This window comes from Aphelocoma coerulescens, chromosome 1A, assembly GCF_041296385.1.
Source record: "Aphelocoma coerulescens isolate FSJ_1873_10779 chromosome 1A, UR_Acoe_1.0, whole genome shotgun sequence".
NCBI classification, from domain to species: Eukaryota; Metazoa; Chordata; class Aves; order Passeriformes; family Corvidae; genus Aphelocoma; species Aphelocoma coerulescens.
This window is the reverse complement of record NC_091014.1, coordinates 51,988,459-52,011,782: the sequence shown is the minus strand read 5'-3', so window position 1 is coordinate 52,011,782 and position 23,324 is coordinate 51,988,459. Positions and strand designations below refer to the sequence as shown.

Genomic DNA, 23,324 nt, shown 5'->3' with positions numbered 1-23,324 from the left:
ATAAATATTTCATGTGTCTGCAGGAAGCGATTCCTTTACTATGCTTCTGAGGGAGCAATTACACCGTCGAAAATCAAACTAAGAGTGAAAGGCAAACGGTGCCTTGTGCAGCTGGGGCGGCGGTGAGCTCCCAGGGCTCTGCCCTGTTGTGACCTGCACGACTGTGGCTCTGGGTCTCACCGCGGGCCCTGGGACTGTGGGGTCTCCCTCAAAACGCCCTTTTGCAGCACACCACACCCTCAGGGCCCTGCAGCATGGGGAAACGCTTCTCCAAAATGCAGTTTTGCTTCCTCCCGCAGCTCTGCCACGAGGTTCACTTGCGATCCCTTCGCACCCTCGCTGTTCCCTTCCTGCCGTCTCCAAAGCATGGCGTCCTGAGCTGCAGTAACCCTGAGGCATTGCCGTGCATGCTGCAGCACCCATCGTGTTGCTGTGGAGCTGGCGGCCCATCCACGGGAAAGCCCCTGGACTTCAACAGTGCGGGAGCTGCCAGGGAGGGCTGGGGACAAACGCAGAGGAGACCCGTGCAGCTGAGGTGGCTGCTCACAGCCTCAGGCTCCCACAGCACTGATTTCTTCATGGTTCCTTCTCTGAGCTGTGGATGAGAAATGAAATATTTGCTCCGGGAAGGGCCCAGGCCTCTGCTTCCCTCTTTGTGGCCAGGAGAGGGGGGAAAGGTGTAAGCAGCAGCAAAGATACCTCCCTGAGTGTAGGGGTCCCTACAAAGGGCTCCTTGTCCCAGTGTGCTGGAAAACTTTCCTTAAGCCTGTCTCCTCCATCTGCTGAGTCCCCACAACATGGAAGTCAGAACAGAGGAGACCATTTCCCCATCTTGCACCAATTTCCTGTTAAAATATTAATTAGGAAATTATGCAAAGGACATCAGGACATCATATTAACCTTGGGATGGTATGTGGCACAGCATCTGACTAAAAATATTGCCTCACCTTCAAACACCAAGAACTGGGAAAAGAGGATGTGTTGGATCAGGGCCCAGATGTTGTCCTTTGCACCAGATTTGAGAGTCTGGCAACAGGGGGATTTCACACAGACACTTTGCACAGTGGCCATCAGTGGATCTTTGTTGCTAATGGATGAAGTACCTGGTTTGTAGTGAGAGGTTAAAAATCCTCTGATTTTAACGGTTTGTTCACTGTGTCAAGACTACTGCACCCTAGGTGCACTTTTTGCAGGGAGGGGGAAATTGTTGCTCCTTCAAGATCAGCTGAGCACATGTAATAGGGAGAAGGTGTTTTAGCAGTATCTCAGAGCCCAGGTCTGCTGGAGTCTGCTGGGTGCTGTACAGATATTGGGAAAATCTTTAACAAGCAGCACTTAGTCTTGTGAATTCCTTTAATAGTACAAAGATACACAGTAGTGTTCTAGATAGCTAGTTTCATTTTTCCCAACATTTTTAGTGACACAGGAAGAGCAAAGAGTCTGCTTCTGATGTTAGGAGATAGTAGAAAGTGTATGTGAAGTGTGTTAGAATGGTTGCAGCAGTGCTTTCAGCTTTCTGAAGACTTTTAAATCAGTCTTTGAAAGATAAGGCCTTGCAACTTGAGTATTTTAGCCTAGCAAAAATGATGTTAAGGAGAGAAAAATCAAAGGAAAGGACACACATGAGGAGATGCAGAAGTGATGAGCTTCAGAGATAAAACTGATGCACAGCATAAGACCAGACAGATTCAGGGAGCCACAAAAAAGAAAAATTAGGCTAAAAAGTTTCTAAGCAGGTAAGGAATAGAGCATGGCAGCTTGCCTTACGTGTAGTATTTTACCTGTATAATCACACGGCATTTGGCTCAGGGTCATGCTGAAACTTCTACTTGCCTGTACTGGACAACTTCCCTGTCATTTACCTTCTACAGCCTGGAAAAGATGAAATATTAATGCACTGCTCACCCGAGTCTGCAACCTTTTACAAGGTAGGAAAAACTAACTATGGTAGATCTTCATTTTTGTGAAAGTTGTAGGAAATGTGGTACATATGTAATTTTACTTCACCTGCTCTATTCCATAATCGGTATTTCCAATAAAGGTCTTTTACAGTCAGTTTCTCAGAATACTCCAGTTTTTTAAAAGCCAATTTTCTTGCACACACCTGGATCCCAGCTCACGTTGTCAGTGACCTGCAACATGCTTAGGGAATACTGAATTCCTGAGAGAAGCAGAGCAATTTGCTTGCAGAGAGCTGCACAGAAATTTGCCTTTCTGGGGCCCATTGAGAAAATCCCAGGGAGTTTGTGCAGCCAAGGAAGCTGATGGACTAGAAAAAAGAACTGGAGAAAAGGACTTGGCAGGCACACAGCAGAATTTAAAGTCTTTTTTTATTTGGTAATTCTCAAGTTGCTCACAGAATACTGTGTCACACGAAGTCACGTGAACATGCATTTGCCTCACTGCATCCCCCTTATGCCATGGAATACAACTTTTAGAGCTCTTTGGTCCAGAGCTGTGGCACGTGAGTAGCTGAAGGGCTTTGGGAGAGGTAAATTGTACAGACATGGGAAAGCAGCTGAGTGCAAACAGGCAGGTGGCCTTTGTGAGGAGACAATTGGAGTAGCTTCAATTTTTAATACATGTTTATTAATAATGATTTATCCTAGGTGTCCCAAGTGGGGGATGTCTAACTTACTAGCTCTGAAAAGCAGGCAATTCATGGGAGAAAGAAAAGCAGAGTATTGCAAAGCAGCTGTGTCATCTTCTTATGGCTAAGTTAGCAATTAGCCAGACTCTCAAGTCGTTCTCCTTTGATCCCAGACTACACCTTTCGCAACAACGTCCTCCCCACGTTTCATTATGGGCCACAGAAGTGATGGGTTTTTCCAGTACACTGGATCTTTCTTGTCCACATGCTCTAAATACCTTCTGTTCATCTTCCACTCAGCTTTAACTGGTGGATCCTGAAGAAGCAGCAAACAATAAATTTGGCAGCACTGCAGCAGGAACTGACTTTCAGTTTCATTTTCAGCTCCTGTGAGAATGTCAGCTTCCTGAAAATCATATGAGAACACTTTTCAAAGCTTTGTAATGTTATGTTGATGTGTTGTTACATTGCCTCCTCACTCTCATTCTGTGCAGCTGTTCCACATAAACTAAGCACTCAAGAACTTCACTTGTCAAAGTTGCTAGTACTCTCTGAGTAGGAAATGCAGGGGTCCCAGGGTTGCTTGAAAGGTTCTTTTATTTATATACCAAGTCCTGACTTCTGGATTGTGCCAGCATCCAGCACCTGTCTCTATTTCCTCATGGAGAGATCTGCAAGGAGTTTGGTAAGACTGAGCTTTTGGAAAGGCGCAGCAAGCTGCAAAAGAAGGAATCTCCTCTTTGGAAGTTTCATATATCTGTGATATATATGTCACATCTTCCACAAAAAAGCCCACTAGAGACTAGTCCATGTGGATAGCAGGTATCAGGGCTCTGTGCACATCAACAGCCTCTGCAAGCTTTCCTCGGCCTTGCCAGGGGTTTGGCTGCTTGTGTTCAAGGCCAGCTCAGATTTAGCACGGCCATATAACCTTGTATTCAACTCCTGCAATAAAAGCCAAGCTGGCAGAAAGGATGGTGTGAGGAGTTATGAGAAGCCTCATCTTCACCCCCAGATTGGCCACCACTTGACCCAGGAGCTGAGTGGTGGCTGGGTGTTTGCCTGAGCTGTGATGTTGGGATGCCTGTGTCCAGCCTTAACGATCCTGACCCACAGACCAACTTCCCAGCTCGGTGTTGACCTGGCTGGTCACTGTGAACTTGCCCAGTGGTCACTGGTTTGTGGCTGACCCTGATCACTACCACTGGTCCTTTGCTCTTTGCTCCTTGCTTGGGTCCAGTATGGCTGTGCCTTTGTTGGTGAGGGCACAACCTTGCCTGTCCTGCTGTACCTCCCTTACAAGGTTACATGTACATGAGAATGTTTTGGGAGTATATGGGCTGGAAGGACCTGACCACAAGCAGAAAACAACCTCAAGCAGAAGGGAGACCTCTCATTTTTAAACTAACAAGCTGCACAGAAAATTGAACCATTGCCCCGGTCCTGGGCTGTATCTTTACTCACCTGAACAATCTTGGAGTGAACCTTTGGGTAGTTTTGGTAATAGGGTTGCCGAAAGAGCTTCCTTATTGCTCGCATCGTCTCCTACAGAACAATCAGCACAAAGCAGGCTGTTATCATGTGGTAAGGCAAGCACTGGGAATTTTTGTTTCTCAGATTGTGTCAATCAGTAATGGAGAAGTCACTCATTCCAGGCATTGGAGGAAGGTCCCATAAAAGCAACACAGGGCTGGAAAATGCTTTCTGCACTCATATATGTGCCTCATCCAGATGGACAATTCAGACATGCTTTCAGTGTATGGCTGTGTATCATGGGACACAGAATCATATCATTTTGGAAGGCTCCCACAAGGATCATCAAGTCCAGCTCCCTGCTTCTCCCCGGAATAACTTAACTCTTAGAGAGAAAGAGACCTGGTTTTTATCCAGTGATGGTCTTACACCTAAGGGTGATGGAACTTAGCTTTCTACACCCCCAGCCCTCTCAGCTCAGAAGTTATCCCCAGTGTCACTGCTGACAGATTTTGAGCAGTTGCTTATCAGAAGCAAACTTCTAAATGAATGGCAGATGCTGATGGCCCTTTTACACAGAAACATGAAATACCTCAATCACAGCGTTATTCCAAAGTGGAATGGCAAGAGCTTTAAGTATGTCATCTGTTCTCTGTTGTATATCTTTCTCACAGGCATCAAACAGCTTCTGCAGTGCAAAGACAACAACTGATTACAGCAGCAATCACAGTGAAACCAGAGGTGTAAAGTGCAAAGCATGTGCTGAGAACACATCTGCATTAGAGTAAATTGTAGGGCTGCTAATTGATGGAAGTATGTCTTCCATAGCTGTGAAACAAACTGTTTCATCAAGCTGCTTGCATATTGGAGCCCATTCTTCAGCATCTGTGGGGCCTTATCATCACAATCAATGCTAATAATGGCCCCATCTCAATCTTGTCCTTTTAGGTAATACCACTTTGGTATTTTCCTTCAGATCTCTCTAGCATCAGAGCAGTGAGTCAGACATCAAAATGAGGTCTCCCAGCTATCAGTTCAAGCACCAACATAAGCAAAGTGGATTGTTTTCCCACTTGTGCTTAACCTGTGAGAGATGGGACTGGTATTTGAATGTGCCCTTCTGAAAGGCAGGAGGAAGAAAGTCACTGTCAGTTTGATCACTACAGCATTCCACAGGCCCTGCTGAGTTGGAAAACCGGAGACCCAAACTTAGGCCCCAACCCCTTCTGGTACAGAAATACAAATACTCAAAGGCTGCTATATGGCTGCACCGTATTGATCTGATAAGAATCAGATGCAGAAAATGGACAAACCTTAATGATGCAACGGCCTTGCTCATACGTCCAATAGCAGGGCATAGAGCTCCTGACTTTCTCCCATTGCTGTAGTTGGAGCATCTCATACCTCTGCAGCACAGCAGACAAACGCAAAGGGTCATTGATGTCCTCGGAGTGTTGGTGCATGCTCATCGTTTTAGCCAAGAGCTCTTGGTATCTAGGGTCAAGGAGGATATTAAAAAATGTATCTAAGCCAAGATGAAATAATGAGTAAACATAACTATTTTACTATGAATCTGTTTCATGCATCCCATGTTTTGTACAATGCACTTCTCAACTCTTATATAGCTGGCGAGCAGCTTTTGTGTGGGAAACAGTGCTTCCTCAGCTCAGTTTTGCATGATCACAGTGGAATCTGATCAGAGTGGCATCTCAACGATGTCATTGTAGACTGGTTTCTTTTACTCTTTATTTAACTGGTTAGCCTGAGAATGTCTCCTTCCCTTTGCAGAACAACCCAAGCCATCTTCAAGAAGTCAGTTACAAAGAGATGCTGTTAGGTTGAAAGTCTGGAGAGAAGGTGTCTGGGCTGTCTGGTCAGAAACAGAGTCCCCAAGCACTGGAGGAAGCAACAAGTATGTGGATTTTCAGTGTAGAAACACACAGTATGTCCAAAATATGAATAAATACCTTACCTTGACTCCAGATTTTTGTTCTTCTCTTTCAGCACCTCATATTCATCTTTCTTCTGCTGCTGTATTTTGATTGCCCTTCCAGGAAATGCTCTGAAACAGATTTGTGAGATCTCCTTATTTGTAGTTGGACACTGGGACAACAGCGGACATGCCCTTGTTGAATAATCTGAATTCCAGAAAAAAAGCTCTGAGGTGGGAAAGTGTAGAGCATCCAGGAAAAGCTCCAGGGGAGCTGAACAACCTCCCCTGAAAGCTCCAACCCAGAATTAATGCTCAAATCAAGAGGGGAGCTATTTACATCAGAAGAAATGAAAGTGTGGTTGTGAGGATCATAATGATTTCCCCCTCTTTGATTATTAATATAAAGAATCCCAGTACCTGCTGTAACTCTCTGGAAGATGTAGTGGTGTATTAATAGGGTCAGTCAAAGTTCTGTTCTCATTGTCCATCCATCCATAGGGGGAAGAAAGAAATAATAAACCACATTTCAGTCAGTGGGCAGGTATGCAATAAAGTCTTAAAAAATGCACAAGCTAAACTTCCTCCCTCCAATTTCTGATCAACCCATAGGGAAAGGAAATCTAGAGACCAACACTTCTCAAGGCTGTTCCTTGCCAGGTGGGTGGTTTGTGATTCCGTGAATCAATACCAGCAGTGCAAATAACATACTCACAAAGTGTAAGATCTGCATATTACATGGGGCAAATCAATCAGCTTCTGTAAATTTGCTCTGGGTTCCCAATAAAGCCTGCAGAAAATTTGTTGTTAACTCAGAGCGCTCCCTGTGTCTGGCTGATTTGTAATCTGTCCCACCCGCCCTAGTGTGCACCAGCTACAGTTCTTGTCAGGGGCCACACTAAACAGTGTCATTTCTGTTCACTGGACTCTCACATTTTTTCGTTGTCCATCTCTTTCATCATTTCGAACATTTCCTTCCTTATTTTGTCGTCCATCTCTTTTGTCATTTCAAACATTTCCTTCCTTATTTTGTCGTCCATCTCTTTCATCCTTTCGAACATTTCCTTCCTTATTTTGTTGTCCATCTCTTTCATCCTTTCAAACATTTCCTTCCTTATTTTTTCATCCATCTCTTTCATCATTTCAGACCTTTCCTTCAGGATTGAAGTCTGCCCTCCATAGACTGATGGCTGCTGTGAGGTGTCAGATATATGTCTGAGGAAAAAAAGAAAAGGGAATTCTTATAAAGAAAGGGGAAAAGAACACATCCTTGAAACAAGTACCTTATAATAGCCAGTCCTGTGAGCAGAGGCTTCATGGCTACATCCATGCCAGCAAACAGATCAGAGACAGGACAAAGGGCACACGGGGGTGCAGATTTGGTACAAGTCAGTCAGCACTATCTGCCTGATACAGCTCAGATGACTCCACAGACCAGTGTATGCCAAAACCAGGAGGGTTTGACTCATCATTAGGTCTGGATGAAGTGGGCAAGATACAGGGACAGCTCCTGAAAAACAAACTCAACCTAGACCTGCAGAGTGTGGGGAACAGCAAATGCAGCTGACTGTTCTGCTAAAACCAACTTTGCAATGTACAAGTGTGGGGTTTTTAATAGAGGAGTACAAAGCTCTGTGTTCTCAAGGTCATTTTTTATTAGTACAACTGCTCTCTGTGTCCTGTTTCCTAATGAGGATCCCAAATATCAACTATTATTACAGAGACAGTCCCAGATTAAGATGCTCCAGGAGCTTGGATCCAGGTGGAGTAGTGTCTTGGTTTGAAAGATAGGTGTCTGCCTAGGAAGGCAGGAGTTTCCCTTGGAATAGAAGAAAAAAAATTGCAACCTCCTTCCCTCCAAATTATTATAATTTTGAAATTAAGGGGCTTTCAGGCAAAGATATGAGGAACAGGAATAACAGTTCTTTACTATTATGTATCTATATGTGTATAACCAGTCAAACAAGCACCAATAACCATGGCAGTAACAGCAAACAATCCCAAACCCAGTCCCAGCCTTCTCGGCTGTCAGGCCCTTTCCCCTCGGGTGCAGTTCCGCTCGCAGCCGGCAGGGGCGCTGGCGGCTCCCGCTGAGCAGGGCAGGTGCGATGGTTCCCCCGCGGCTGCAGGGGGCGCTCCGGAGCGAGCTCGGGGAGCACGCGGCACTGGTGCCCTGGGATCCCGGGAAGGGATGGGACAAAAAAGCTTCACAAACCGCTGGGCAGCTGATCCCGGTGTCCGGCCGGACCCTCGGGAACAGCAGGCTGGAACGGCAGGGACAAGCACAAATCTCGGGTGGCAGATGAGATGTATCCAAACTGCGGAGCTGCGGTGGGAACCCCCCGGAGGTCTGGGCAGGCAGGGCGAGCTGGGCTACAGAGTAGCAAAGGCTCGAAGCAGCGGCGGGGGCAGGGCAGCCACGGCCCGGCTCCCAGCGGGGCAGGGAAGGCGGGCTGGGGATCCCGGGGTGTCTCCAGTAGAAGGAAGGAAGGCAGCCGAAGAAGCAGCCTCTCTCTCTATCCAAATGTTGGGAACTGGCTGCCCACAAACCCAGGTGAAAGAGAGTAGCCAGATGCACCCCATCCCTGTGGCCAGGTCTTTCGTTTTTCTTAAGAACACAGTAATTTGTCCCCCTGGCAACATGTATGGGGAAGATTCCTTTAAGAGAAAAAAACAGGAGGAGAACTAAACCCCCCACAAATAGAGAGCAAGTTCGTTCCTGCAACCAGATGTCAGAGAAAGCCTCAGCATGAGGCTTTACCTTTGGTTTATGCCAAAAGAAGGCAGCACAGTTGCTGCAAGGGACCGTGCTGCCCTTCTCTCTCAGCATCACTTCCTCCCACCGAAGCACATTTTGGTTTTGTTCACTTGGATGGATTCCTTTCCAGTTAAATCACTTCACTTTCAGTCTTTCACGGAAGACACTTTTTTTGTTTTGTTTTTTAAGCTCAACAATCCAGTAAAAAAATCTGCATTTTAGTCAGACTTTTCCTGCAAAATTGATGAGCTCAGAGTCTGAGTCCCAAAACCCCATATCTTGTTACACTCTATGCTGATCTTTCTAGTTTCATTTTCTCTTACACTGCCTCACACTTCGGAGTTGAACTTGAGCTGAATTTGGGGACAGTAACCATCTCTGTGATGGATAGAAAAGTTAGGAAGTAGAAAACAGAGCTTTTACTGAAATATTTCAGAGTCAGAAAATGTAGTAACCGTCTCTGCGATGGATAAGAAAGGTTAGGAAGTAGAAAACAGAGCTTTTACTGAAATATTTCACAGTCAGAATATGTTTGCAGTTCAGCACTCATGCAACCCTCCAAGAAATTTTGTAGAAATATTCAGACCTAGGCAGGTTAAATAAGTTCATCCAGAGACAGCCCCTGTGTAACCTACCTGCTGCCTTCTGCAGTCGTCTTTCTGGGATCACTGTCCTCACACTGTCCTTCCATCCATTCTCTTCTGTAGCCAGAAGCATCGGATGTCTCCATGCCTTTACAGCAGCAGCAGAAAATGTTTGTTGAAATGAGTGGGCAGCACCAGGGACTGTCCTTGCTGCTGGGAGTGCAGAAAGCTACTGATCAGTTTCCTAACAAAGGCACTTTGCTGTTTTGAGTATCAGAAGCAAGCCCTTCCTCTTTACAGGAAAAGGCATGGTTTACAGGATGTCTAGAGTCATATCTCTCTCCAGCCAATAAAGTCAGGGAAGGTTGCCCTTCCCTCTGCAATATCAAGCCTTTCAGTCCAGTCCCATCTGTTCACCCCTCTCTGGCTCCCAGAGCTGCACACCTCTGCACTGCAGTGGCCATGGCCAGCCAGTCAGTCTTCGTTGTTGCTATAGATTTTGGCACATCCTACAGTGGGTACTGTTATTCTCTTGCTTCAGGTACAGACCAAATCCGCCAGGTTTCCTGGGGAACAGAGCATGGGCTCAGGACCCCAAAGACACCCACATGCATCTTGTTCAACCAGAAGCAGGAGTTCAAGTATTTTGGCTATGATGCTGTGATGAAGTACAAGAACCTGCCCTCCAGCCAAGCTCACAGCTGGTATTTCTTCCAGAATTTCAAGATGCAGCTGTACAACACGGTAGGTGGAAGAGTTACTGCTGATGGGGGTCAGGGCTATTCATTTATTTGAGGGGTGGGGGCTAGAGAATCCATGAAGAGGGCTGAGTAAGTCTGGTTAATGGGGATGAATGAACTCAAGTCAGAGAGTATTTTGTTGAATCAAAGAAGAAATGATTTATTTTTGTAATTGCTGAAAGCTTCATGGGTCCTTTATGATGTTTCTTGTTTGTCTGAAGACAATAAAACCTGACTGCCTACCTGGGTGAAGGCAAAGACATGTTCCTAAAAAACAGCTGCCATATTCCTGAGCTTGACAGAGAAACTGGTCTCCCTCTGGGACTCCCTGCTTCAGTCCTCAACAGGGAACAGGGATCAAGTGAAATTTCCTGTAATTCAAAGGAGATGGGCAGCCCTGGGATCACCTAAGAGCTCATCCCATGTTATACAGCTCCCCCAGCTTATCTCTCCCTCCCTTGAAGTGTTATTCTGAAGCTAATGGAAGGGTGTCCAGCTGTCCTTGAAGCCTGCAGTGGCTTTATCATTTCTCTCTGAAGGCTCTGTGCTAGTTTAGAATAGTTTGCAGCTTTATCTGGGTTTGCTTGTTCAGCCAAACACCAAGCTACCTTAGGACCTTCCTCTCCGTGCTTTGGGGTCCTACAGGGCTTTGCAAAGCATAGACTAAACCAGAGTACAGAGCCAGTCCCAGGAAAAGCCCCATGTCCTCTCTTTGGCATCCCCCAGGGTTAAGTCATGAGTGCTGAACTGGGTGCTGTGGTGGGTGGGACGCCTCCTTGAAGATTTTCCTCCCCAGGAAAGTTGGGAATGATGTGGTCTGTCACAATGTCACCTTTGGAGTGCTTGGTTCTTGTTCACTTTCAGTGGAGGGTGGAGAGAGGTTTTAGTTCAGAACTATTTCTCTGCATCTCAGGAGCAAATGGTGAAGGAAATTTTCATTGCAGAATCAGCCCCCCCCCACTGGCTCTTCAGGGATTTACAGGATCTACAGGGTCTTTACAAAATTTGGCCTAGGAGAAACAGCTGATTTATCAACCACATTGACATTTTGCCTACTGAATCACAGGTGTGGTGGGTAAGCAGTTTGGTAGCTGACCTGTGCCACTTAGACTCAGTTAGCCACAGTAGTGAAGCCAGTGCTGGGAGTTCACTCAGGTTTGGAGACAGGACCTCCTTCTGTGCCCTAGGTTGTGCAGTGCTCGGTGTGAAGGGGACAGGTGTCTTACAGGCACTTCACCATGTGACCCTGGGCCTTTGTTTTGTAGAATGTCACGGCTAGCATGGAGCTGAAAGCCAGCAACGGAAAGTTGCTTCCTGCCCTGACAGTCTTTTCCGAAAGCCTGCGCTACCTGAAGGAACATGCCCTGAACACCATTCAAGAGGCCTCTTTCCAAACTGTCTATGACCAGGACGAGATCACCTGGGTCCTTACTGTCCCAGCCATATGGAGCGCTGCCGCCAAGCAGTTCATGCGTCTGGCAGCAAAAGAGGTGAAAGCAGGGATTACCCCATTTCCTCATATTACCTTTGGAGGTTTCTTTGCCCATTGAGGCAAAGGAACCCCTCAACATGTAAACCTGTATTTCAAATTTCAGTCCATCAGGCAGAGAAATCTTCCACACTGAGGGTGGTGAGGGAGTGGATGTCCCAAACTGGCAGTAACAACAGCTCTGCCCTCTCCTGCCACCACCGTATAGAAATGAGCCCCACAGAGATCAGCGGTGCAAGAACCACCACCCCTGCATGAGCTGCTGCTGGGGTGAGAAGAGTCTCCCTAGCAGGTGGTGGTCATGCAGCAGTAATGTCACCCCCTTTCCTTGAACTGATTCCTCTCTTTTTTGATGTTAGGCAGGAATTATCTCTGGCATGCTCTCTGAGAAGCTGATCATTGCCTTGGAGCCAGAAGCTGCATCACTGTGGTGCAAGCAGCTTCCACAGAACGGGTTTATGGCAGACAGCAGTGACAAGAAGAAGTTTGAAGACTCCCCTGGGATCCAGTATATTGTTGTTGACTGTGGAGGTAAAGTTTTCCCTGATTAACAGGTACCATCTTTGCTGGGCACAGTGCATGGCAATTTCACAGTATGGCCAAAGGTTGGCAGTGCAGTCCCAGAGCTCAGACTCCACTGCTGTGCTTGTCCTGGGGTTTTTATTTTTATTTCTCACCTAATGAGATCTTGTGAGCAGGCAGAAAAATAGGAGGAAATAACAGGATTGTGTCTCATACTACAGTGCTCTTCAGGCCAGACAGTCACCACACGAGGTCCTGTCCTCTCACCAGCTCAGCTGGCACCAGGTCCCAGCATCAACCATCAGCACACGCTGATGTTCTTGTGTAGCCTGAGCTCACAGCCTCCTCTCTAGGAGCAACTGTAGTTAGTGCCCAGTGAAGTGACCAAAGAGATGAGCTAGCAGGCACTGGGGAGTAAATCATTAAGAATATTTGATGAAGCACTACTCAGTAATTTCTCTAGATTCCTGAGATTTTTTGGTGTGATGTGAATTTTCTGCCAAGAGCAGTCTGGTGATTGTGAACAAATACCGAAAAGGCATCAAGAGGACCACAAGTTCCTGAGACTGTTCTCACCACTGGTCAGGAGTCTATGACCTATGTGAGGAGGCCAGTCTCTGTTTGTGATCAGACAGGAGATCAGCTTGTTCAGTGAGCAAGTCAGAGCATCCAGCTCTTATCAGAAATAACTGTAGGAGCCTTGTGAGACCAGGCTTTAAAAAAAAAAAAAAAATTTAAGAAATCTACAGAAGTACAGACAATAGTAGAAGAGTGAGGATGAGGAAAGAAAGCAGCAGAAAAGCACATTTGTGAATTGGGAGTTCAGAAGGTAAGATTAAATTCAGTGGAAATTAATGTACTTTAGAGCAAACAGCGCAATTAATTTGAGTCTCTGTGTGTGTCTGTGTCTGCGTGTGTAGGTGGCACTGTAGACATCACAGTACATGAGATCCAAGAAAACCATTACCTAAAGGAGTTACACAAGGCAACCGGAGGTGGATGGGGAGGCAACAGAGTGGATGAAAACTTCACCAGTTTCCTCAAGGAAATATTCAGTGATGGTGTATGGGATGAATATGTAAAGAAGCACCCTTCTGAATTACAAAATATGATGTACAACTTTGGCCTACAGAAATGCTCTGCTAACAGGGAGGCAGTCTACATACGTTGCCTCTACAACCTAATCAGAATGGCAGAGTCCAAGAAGGACATCTCCCAGTTCTTCGAAAAAGCAGCAGGAGCTGTGTGGTGTGATGGGACAATCATGATTACATATGAGAAAATGAAGAGGTTGTTTGACTACTGTATCAACAATATCATTTGTGCTTTGAGGGAAATTCTTTGCAAGCCTGAGATGGACAAAGTCCAATACATTTTGCTTGTGGGAGGCTTTGCGTCCAGCATCATCCTGAGAGATGCAGTCAGTCAGGCCTTTAGCAGCAAGTATCATATCCTTTGTCCCACGGAGGCCCAGCTGGCCATTGCAAAAGGGGCTGTTTTATTCGGAGTTAATCCACACATCGTTACCTCAAGAATCAGCTGTAGGACATACGGCGTAGAAGTGAGTAAGAAATTTGATGATGCTATCCATGACATCCGTAAACGGAAGGTCTCAGAAATTGATGGCTATACTTATTGCACAGGCCTCTTCAAGAAATTGGTGGAAATTGGGGAGCCGTTGAATATAAATGAAGTTGCTTACTATAATTTCTCTCCAATAGAACCAGACCAAACAAGTGCAGTCTTTACTTTCTATTGTACAAAAAACCAGGATGCTCAGTATGTAGATGAGGATGGGATGGAAAAGCTTGGCTCCTGTGTAGTGCCATCTCCAGACACACAGCTGGGGAGAGATCGCAAGCTGAAGATGGAGATTAAATTTGGGCTCACTGAATTTAAAGCCACATGTACTGATGTTACTTCCCAAGAAAGTCGGACAGTTGTAATAGATTTTTTATCTTATGAATGCTCAAGATATTGAACAGATCTTAGACATCTTTTCCAGCCATTTTGATTCTAACAATTCTATGACTTCTACAATAGAGGAGGCAATTGGACCAATACCATCACGCAGCCTTCTGTTTACACAGGAAAACTACTAGTCTGATTGTCTGGTTCCTTCCATTGCTTACCAACCATCCTTTCAGTCCAACACCTCACTTTCTGTTGTATCTGACAGCAGGTGTGTCTGCTGCTTCATCTCATGCCCTTTTAGCTTGCCTCTCTGAACTCAAGAGTCCATACCACCAATATAATCATCTGTGACCTGCCTGTGTTTGATGCAAAGCTTCTGGACTGCTGTCTAACTTCCACATAAAGCAGCCCATAGCTGTTTATTTTAGCCTGGTGTCTTTCAGACACATCTTCTCTTTCTCCCACATCAGGTCTCTTTAGCTGGAGTCCAGGTTTAAATCTGGTGGGGGTGGCATTCATGGGAGTGGATTTCTCTTTTCTTCAGAATATCACTTACATAAACTGTGTGTCATTAAAGCTCCAGTGTCCCAGATGAGGGTGCTGAGTGAACCAGTCTAGGGGCTTGTGTCCAAAATCTGTGCGAGTGTTGTTTCCATTAAAGGATTGGGTGGTTTGATCTCATTAATTGGGCAGATATGAATGCCAGATTGTAACATTACAGATAGGAATAGTGCTTATGCTGCTGCCTGAGGTCTCTGTCCAGCTCTGGGTACTCTCTGCATCTCTGATTTGGGCTTGATATTTTCCCAAATCTAATTTCTTTGCCTCCTGCCTGCAGCACCTGTGCAAAGGTTCAGCACGGTGTAAGCTTCATGAGCATAAATTTGTACCAAGAAAAGGATGCAGTCCAGCAGTGTGCTGAGTCTGGCTGAGGTGGAGTTTACTTTCTTCATAGCGACCCTTATGCTGATGTGTGGTTTGTGTCCAAAATGATGTTGTCAGCACACCAATGTTCGGGGGGTGAGGGGTGGGCTGGCATTTGTGGACTTGGTTTCTTCCCCCCTCACTAAGGATGTGAAGTTTCTCTGCTGAACACCAGCCTCCACCAATGCAAGTTCTTGGTTAGCTGGATTCAGTGCAAAGAAACTCAGCACTGGCATCCTTATTAGTTGTAATGATCATGTTAGAGTTACTGCCGGCCATGTAGTGAATGTTGTTAATCATGAGAGCAGCATTCAGAGGACTAATCTGAGTATCTGCTATGCCCTATGCTATATAGAAGTGGAGCGATTTTGAAATTACTACCTTTGCTTTCACATTTAAAATGTTTTGCATGCAATAAAAATATTCACAACAGACACCTGTGTCCATTTTTACCATGTCAGGTGGTACCACTCTGTACACTTTGTAAGGGCCATTCTGGGGGCTAGGTCCTAAGAAGTTGAGTAGTCATGCTTTTTTCTTACCCTTTGCATTTGGTAATTTCACCAGTGCAAAGCCCAGCACAGCTCTATCTGAGCCCACTAATACCCTGGAATGGGAGAGAGAAGTATGGTGTGGGAAAGTGGCAGTGGGTAGAGCTGCCTGTGACTGTTCCAGGTCTTTCCCACCCATGTGCTATGTGGGCTTTGGGATTCAGACATTGACACTGACATTCATGACTGCAGCTCCTAGTTTTGCTTGTTTCGATGAGCTGATTATCTTGATAACCTTAGACACTGAGCATGAGCAGATGCAGGTGTTTGTCCTTTCTGTGAAAGCAGCACTGAGTGTCAGGGTCTTGGGCTAAGCATCCTGAAACCTGGCAATATGGGGGGCTCTACCCTCAGCCTGACACCACCACAGGTGTTGGGAAGAGTCACAGCTGCTGAGCCCCTGGCAGCCATCCTGTGAAACAGATGTGTCTGCTGAGCTGGGAATTAACCCCGTTGAACAATAAATAAGGTGGGTTGATTATGCTAAAAATCACAGAATCACAGATCCCCAAGTTTCAAGGAGAAGAAAAGACAGTGAGGTTTGCAGTGCCTGTAACCAGGACATCGATGTGCTCTAGAGATGTGAAGGCTGCTGGATCCTAAATGGCTGGGTGAGTAGAAGGTGCCACCCCTTTCTGTGACTGGATCTTGCCAGCTGCCTTCTGCCTAAAGCATGTGATTTCTTGGAAACTGAGAGAAAGCAACCCCCGCTTCTCAGTACTGACACCATTTCCCCGAAGAGCAATGGGAGGCACACCCTCTTCTCCCTTGGCTGGGGATCAGGAAAGGAGTGGCTTGGCCACAGCTCAAACACTGTGTTCCCTGCTCTGGATTTCCCAGTGTCATCTGCCTCCCTGGCCTGAGCCTGCCTGCCTGATGTCAGATGACGTTAAAGATTCACAAGAAGTTCACAGTAACTGTAAGTTAGCCTTGAAACTATGATACGACGTGCTGGAGCAATGAAATGAAGACACTCCGGGAAGAGAATGCTATAAATCCTTATGTCCTAGATGAGTAATAGTTCAAAGATATTCAAGCAGAAACTGCAAGAGGTTTAACAAAATAAGGTTAAACTCTAACTTAGCAACAGGTGGTAGGATGTAAAGACAACCTCAAGTTACCTTAGATGATTATAATGTTAAAGAACGCACCCCCAGGAGAATTTGTATGTGGAGATGATAGGATACTGAGCTGGACTGAGATCAACACATGCACCTTAAAAGTTTTGTTATACAAGCATGAGTGACCCATCTCCTGTTTCTGTATGCTTCTTTTTTGGTTACCTTTTTGTAAAAATGACTGTGCTTGTTTTCCAAAAGGTTGGCCTAGCACCCTAGTCTGCAGATTTGTAAAAAAAATCATGTCTCGACTCAATGTGTTGATTGGCTCTTGCACACCAGGATTCCCTTCTTTAGGGATAACATCCTGAGGAGCTTCACCCCTGTTAGAAAATATGTCTCTTCATGCAATAGAAATTATGCTGGAGAGAATTCATTTCCTTTGGGATGATAACCAACACAAACCACAGGAGAGGAAAAAGAAACCGAGCAGGCAAGCATTTGCCCACACGTGGGGAGGTGTCAGCAACGACTTCATGATTAAACAGCTAATTTTTCATAGCTATTCCATTTCCAGGCAAAAATAAATAGGTTTCTGGAGCTTTTTTCAATTGCTAGAGATTGCTGAGGTGTAGCTTAGATGTGTTAGCCCTGTTAGAGATGTCAAAACGTTACGAAGGATTTTTGTGTTCATCTTAAAAGGACTCAGCAAATCATGCAAGGGGAAAATAGATTATAATTTTCCAAAACAGTGGAAGTAACACCAGAAGATGGAAGACTAGAAAAGCACTTCACAGAGAGAGTGTGGTGACATGCTTGAGGGGAGATGTCATTGCTTTGGTCAGGGACTGCCCTGTGCTGCTGACACCTGGCTTGGCCCCAGACAAAATAGACCCATTGCACCCCAAAACTGGACCAACCAAGTATGTTTAGGGTGCCTCCGTGGAAAAATGTTTAAGAATGGGCAGTGAATACTGAAAAGGGAGAAACAAGTCCAGGGCAGGTACAGTATCCAGTGGGATGATGACCAGTGGAAGAGCCCAAGCTGGAGCAGTTGAGTAGGACACAAGGAGCAGCAAGAGCAAAGGGATCCCCATGCACCTACCACAGCTCCTGGACCACCCACCGTCTCACGAAAGGGTCTGGCTGTAACCTGCAGCACGGGGTGAGGAAACGGGACATCTGAGTGTTGGTTGGTTGGTTGGTTGGTTGGTTACTCAGCAATAAATTAATTGGATTGAAATTTCTCAACTCAAAACAGGTATTTTTTGGCCCAGGACAGGATGTCTGACTATGTATCAAGGGGTGGAACATGTTCATACTGCAATGTCCCAGAGGAGAGTGGGGGGGAGCAGAGGAGAATTCTCCTAGGGAATCACAGAATGTTTTGGATTGGAAGGGACCTTAAAGACCATCTCGTTCCAACCCCTCTGCCATGAGCAGGGACACCTTCCACTAGACCAAGCAGCTCAGAGCCGCATCCAGCCTGGCCTTGAACTCTTCCAAGGATAGGGCACCCACAACCGCTTTGCAGCTTTCTATCAGACTGCTCATTGTTTGCTATGTGGTAAAAAGGGAGAGGGAGGCAAGTGGGGACAAATTTCAGTGAAGTCATTTGAGGCCTCCCTCAATGGGAGCAGTAGCAGTGGGACACAACCCCACCAAGACCAGTCAGTCTCTGTGAGCTTGCAGCCAGCACTTTTCCTTCTGCCTTGGGGTATCAGGCTGGTTTATCCTGACATGCTGCATATTTTCCCCTCACACCTATTCCTTCCCTCCTCTAAACCATTCCAAACAATATGAGGTTTTGTCTGCCCTCAGCATCCAGCAGCAGTTTCTCAAGCCCCTTAGCCCTTATTTTGCATGTGTGCCCTGGGCTTAACCAGAACATTCCTGCCAGAGGTTAAGCCCAGGCATTGCATGGATAATCCATGAAAACTTTTTGCCTCCAGTTCCAAGTGACTGTAACAGGCCCAGAGTTGCTGTCTGCAGCTCCACGCTGGCATTTCTCCAGCCCCTTATCTCTCTCCCAGGCAGACAGGGCTCAGAGATAGAATAGGGCTCCCAGCTGCAAGCCAAGAGGTTTAGGAAAGCGAAATGCCTGGCTGTGCTGCACCATTCATCTCCAGTGCTAAAATGAAGTGGCTGTGCAGAGCACTATGGCCATGGATGCTGTGTCATGCTGCCATCACCATCCCTGCAATGCTGTCATTTTGGGGTGGCGAAACCTCCCACCCTCATGGAGCCAAGGCTGGGAGCAGCTGTGGGGTGAGCCCCTGTTAAACCAGAGGGCTGTGGGGAAAGCAGTGACTGTGGCATGAATGCAGGACTGGTGAGAATTGCTGGAGCTAGAAACAGGATCTTTGACTGAAAGACCAAAGAGTGCCAGGGAGAGGGGATGGCAGGGCACCACAGTGCCCTCAGCACAGCAGCACTCTTGGGAGAAAACCAGGAAAATTTGTTCTTGTGCAAGGATCACCTTCAGGAAAGAGGAGCCAAGCACTGGCTTTGGCAGGGGTGAGAGGGGAAGAGAATTGATCTTTTTTTTCCCCACTGAAAACTGCCTTTTTTCCCTTCTCTCCTCAGACAGTGAGACCTTTGCTTTGGCACCTGACCTACGACTACAGGGCGAGTCCTCCCTCCTCATGTGGTTGGTTTCTTTCCTGATTAAAAGTGATTAGGTAACTCTAAAACCTGCAGAAATGTGACTGAGGAGAATGGAGACAAAGAGACCCTTCAAGATCTTTTAAATCCCCAGGGCAGTATTTAGAGAGCCCTGAGGAGAGAACTGGAGCAGAAAGACTCTGCCAGGACCTCCCTGTCCTTCCTACTGCACCCTCCATTGCCAACATCTCCTCCACCATGTCGCTCTCTGAAGCAGAGGTGCAAAGTGCCCGTGGTGCCTGGGAGAAGATATATGTGGATGCTGAGGACAATGGGACAACTGTGCTGGTCAGGTAAGGAAAGAGCCCATCCAACTGCTGCCCCGGAGCGGTGAAGGAGGAACAGCAAGAAGGATGGAGATACTGCCTAGGAGCATGTCTTGATGTTTTTCATGCAGCCCTTGCTGGGAAGAGGAGCAATCCACACAAGGAAGAATAAAAGGAAAGGGGTAAGGGGGTGGGAAAAGAAGAAGAGACAAGATCAATTTCTTCACCCACGTAAGGTAATGAAAAGAAAGTGTGGTATGAAAGAGAACAGGAACAAAACATGGGCCTTATTTCCCTCTTCCTCTTTACCTCTAAACTCTTTTTAAACTGAATATTTCACTTCTGATTCTCCTTCAGCCTCAGTTCATCTGTTCCATTGTATTATACCCTTTCTGTGGGCTTTCCTCTCTTAGTTTCCATCGTGTTTCCCTCTCTTCTGTTCACCTTTCACATATTCCACTCTCATCTGGGACTTACATCGCCTCCTAAGCATGGATCAGTTCAAACACTATTTCTGGTTATCAGACCTTTACCCACCACTCTGGCTTTCTTGTATACCACACCTTATGCCTGGATTACCCTCACAAACTGTTACATGCTGCTCTTTCCTTCTGCAGGCTACACAACCTGCGCACAGTTAGGGTCAGGAATGCAGCCATAAAACGTTAGCAGCATCCAGTAGTTTGCCTCCTTGGGGTAATTTACTCTAAAAGGTTTTGCTTTAGTGTCCTACAACCCCAGACCCACCTATAGAGAAGAGTTCAGGGCTTCCCATGACAAGAGAGACATGGCCATACTGGAAAGAGTTCAGCAAAGGGCAAGGAAGATGATGAGGGGATTGGAGTATCTCTCCAATAAAGAAAGGCTGAAAAAGCTATGACTGTTCAGGCTGGAGAACAGAAAGCTCAGGGGAATCTTATCAATGTGTACATAAAAACCTGAAGGGAGAGTGCAAAGAAGACAGAGCCAGGCTTGTCTCAGTGGTGCCACAAGACAGGACCAGAGTCAATGGGCACAAACCAAAACACAGGAGGTTCCCTCTGAACTTCAGGAAACACTTTTTTTACTTCTGAGTACAACTGAGCACTGGCACAAGTTGCCCAAAGAAGTTGTTGAGTCTCCATACATGGAGATGATCAAAAGCCCTCTGGCCATGGTCCTGGGCAACTGGCTTGCCAGTGGTGTTGAACCAGATGACATCCAGAGGTTCCTTCAAGCCCAATCATTTTGTGACTTTGTGAAATGCAATGTGATATGGATATTTCAGGTGGATAACCAGTTTACCCAACGGAGCAAACTGCTTTCTTTAAGAGTTTGACCAAGATGACTGTAATTGATCAAAGGTAATCTCAAACACACCGGATTGTGTTCCTTTTGAATAAACGGAATGAGCAGTACCCCATGCTCAAACAACAATCCATCACAGGCAGTAAGAAAGCTTTGCTGTGGACTCTAGGAAGGGGTTAATTAACAAAACCAATAGTAGGGTTTCTCCATGAAAACACCCACCAGTATCACAGTGCTCATATCTGCTGTCCAGAACATTTTTGGGAATATTAAACTGTCACAGTCATGTGAACTGTCACAGTCATGTGAACTGTCACAGTCACCCTATGTGAATGTGCTCCCACTGCTCTATGAAAGTAACAGAGTTAACACTGAGGAAATACTTACTTTAGAAGCAGTAGAATAAGTTCATTGTAGGTTTTAAGGTGGGATGAGCAAAGGAAATGCCCTGGGGAGAGGCAACAGAGAGGGCTGGCTGCTATGTGCACGGGGGCTGTGCACAGGTGCAAAAGGCAAAGGAAAAACAAGGAATGCCTAAGTGTCTGTTCTAATAAAGAGAAGGAGAAAAGGGGCATAAATGCATAAGGCAAGGCCCGGAATGTGTAGCCATGTCTGCTTTGATACCTTGGTCCACAAGTCAGAACATCTCTCATTCCTTAACAGGATGTTTACCGAGCACCCAGACACCAAATCCTACTTCACACATTTCAAAGGCATGGACTCTGCCGAAGAGATGAAACAGTCAGATCAAGTCAGGGGCCATGGCAAGAAGGTTTTCAGTGCCATCAACAACATGGTGCAACACCTGGACAACTCTGAGGCTTTTCTTGGGATAGTGACCCCACTCGGCAAGAAACATGCCACCCAGCTGAAGATTGACCCCAAAAACTTCAGGGTGAGTGAGCAGCCCTCTTCCCAAAGGGTGTAATTGTGAGGAGGGCATGTTTTCCCCTTTGAAGGGTACAACTGAGGAAAATAGGCCTTGTGTGTAGGAATACATGTATATGCTTGAGAGAATCAAGGTGGTGGAAGGTGAGATGGTTGATGGTGGAAGATGGCAGGAGTGAGAGATCTGGCATTGGTGGGGAGGACGGCTGTGCAGCAGATGTGCTGCAGGCAGGTCTGCTCAGGTGGGAGCTGCACAGCTGCCCATGAGCTGTAGTGGGTTTTCTCAGTGCAGTCAGATTCCCACACCTGCCATTTAATAACAAGATACAGAAAAGCAGTTTAACACTGGACTTCAGTCCCTGATGTATTTTTTATCTCGTAACAGGAACTGAGCTTTCTGAGGATAATTAAACCTGCTGTTATTGAGCAACAATGGCAACAGCATTGTCATCATTAAACAAACACAAATAATAAATACAGGATCAAATTACTTGCCCAGATCCACCTAAGGTCACTAGCAGAGTGCATTTATAACTATTTCGTCTGCCTTACACAGCAAAAAGAGGCACCTTCTGGCAAAGATTATTTCCAAATGAAGGTAATTTCAAAAGCAGTGGGCCAAATTTTCAATAAGTGGGAAAATAAATGATGATTTCTGGCTGAAAATAGTTTTTCAGGGTAAAGATGCACACAGAACAATAAATGCTGCACAGGAAAGGAGTTGGCATTTCAAAGTATACCACCTACCTAGTGACTGCAAAGACAAATGAACTCTGCTACAGAGTGCCAGATAGTTAAGAAGCAGGAAAGATCAGGAAGAAACTTACCTCCCAAGCCATGTATTCCAAAGGTGTCCAACAAGGGGGCTCATTGTGACCTCTAAACATTTGGGACAGTCCTCTGCCAGGAGAAGGATTGCAGTGGATGGACAAAGTGCATCAGGCCTGTACAGCTATCCTTAAGTGATAGGTGCAGTCAACATTTACTAGATACAGGGTAGTTAGAAATACCACCAGCAGTTTTTTTGTGAATGCTATAATGCACCTTATTTTCCATGCCCTGTTACAAGCTCTGCAGGCCACGTGCTGTGAATTGTTCTTGTACCCCTTTCTGCCCTCCAAGAATCCCAACTAAAGATATACAAGATATGTAAGTTCTTATGCCTCTAATGTGGAGAAAAGTTCACACTGGTTGTTTCTTCCCTTCTCCTTGTTTAGATTATCTGTGACATTATCTTACAACTGATGGAGGAGAAATTTGGCGGAGAGTGCAAAGCTTCCTTTGAGAAAGTGACCAATGAAATCTGCACCCACCTGAACAGTATCTACAAAGAGGAGGGTTGGTGAGGCTGTGCATCCTCCAGGCTCTTCAAACATCTTGCCAGCACTGATTTGCTGCTTTTGGGCCCCCAGCCACAGCTGGAAAAATTAAAATTTAAAAATAAAAAAGGCAAGAAAAAAGGCTTATACAATATAGGTATCAATGTCAATAATTTCCTTAGCAAACTGAGTTTCTACAGCTAAACAAAACCTGCAGATACATCAAAGTCAACCAAAAAATCCTGATGTGCTTTGCAGTTTCAGTGTTTCAGGTGGGTTCCTCTGGCCACCATCCTTGAAGACTACATTTTAAGATGAGGACTTTAAGGTTTCTATTCCTAAAAGACTTGCTCCTTCCAACAGCACC

The 23,324-nt window shown here is 45.9% G+C and overlaps 3 protein-coding genes across 11 annotated transcripts; 2 read left to right on the top strand and 1 right to left on the bottom strand.

Annotated features, from left to right (window-relative positions):
• Window positions 1–78: 78 nt before the first annotated feature.
• LOC138103696 (golgin subfamily A member 6-like protein 24) lies at window positions 79–23,040 on the bottom strand. 4 transcript variants are annotated; one of them, XM_069002179.1, is made up of 10 exons: window positions 22,952–23,040; window positions 22,466–22,538; window positions 9,387–9,545; window positions 6,927–7,208; window positions 6,414–6,467; window positions 6,036–6,125; window positions 5,377–5,557; window positions 4,656–4,751; window positions 4,055–4,135; window positions 79–2,996 (listed from the first exon to the last, which is right to left on the bottom strand). In XM_069002179.1, the coding sequence occupies exons 1-10, from the start codon at window positions 22,992–22,994 to the stop codon at window positions 2,739–2,741; spliced, it is 1,317 nt and encodes a 438-aa protein (XP_068858280.1). In that variant the 5' UTR covers window positions 22,995–23,040; the 3' UTR covers window positions 79–2,738. The 4 variants fall into 4 exon arrangements, with proteins under 4 accessions (XP_068858280.1, XP_068858296.1, XP_068858305.1 ...); XM_069002195.1 differs by lacking the exon at window positions 4,656–4,751; XM_069002204.1 differs by lacking the exon at window positions 22,466–22,538.
• Window positions 9,488–15,341, top strand: LOC138103682 (heat shock 70 kDa protein 12B-like). Of its 2 annotated transcripts, none has more exons than XM_069002159.1 (4): window positions 9,488–10,079; window positions 11,341–11,565; window positions 11,924–12,095; window positions 13,007–15,341. In XM_069002159.1, exons 1-4 carry the CDS (start codon window positions 9,798–9,800, stop codon window positions 14,065–14,067), a joined length of 1,740 nt encoding a protein of 579 aa, XP_068858260.1. In that variant the 5' UTR covers window positions 9,488–9,797; the 3' UTR covers window positions 14,068–15,341. The 2 variants fall into 2 exon arrangements, with proteins under 2 accessions (XP_068858260.1, XP_068858266.1); XM_069002165.1 differs by lacking the exon at window positions 9,488–10,079 and adding an exon at window positions 11,210–11,262.
• On the top strand, window positions 15,983–22,984 carry LOC138103737 (cytoglobin-1-like). Of its 5 annotated transcripts, XM_069002290.1 has the most exons (6): window positions 15,983–16,086; window positions 16,316–16,394; window positions 19,120–19,214; window positions 19,292–19,490; window positions 21,414–21,645; window positions 22,856–22,984. In XM_069002290.1, the coding sequence occupies exons 4-6, from the start codon at window positions 19,396–19,398 to the stop codon at window positions 22,982–22,984; spliced, it is 456 nt and encodes a 151-aa protein (XP_068858391.1). In that variant the 5' UTR covers window positions 15,983–16,086; window positions 16,316–16,394; window positions 19,120–19,214; window positions 19,292–19,395. The 5 variants fall into 5 exon arrangements, with proteins under 5 accessions (XP_068858391.1, XP_068858383.1, XP_068858362.1 ...); XM_069002282.1 differs by lacking the exon at window positions 16,316–16,394 and having other exon boundaries at window positions 19,120–19,490; XM_069002261.1 differs by lacking the exons at window positions 15,983–16,086; window positions 16,316–16,394 and adding an exon at window positions 16,761–17,698 and having other exon boundaries at window positions 19,120–19,490.
• Window positions 23,041–23,324: the final 284 nt, after the last annotated feature.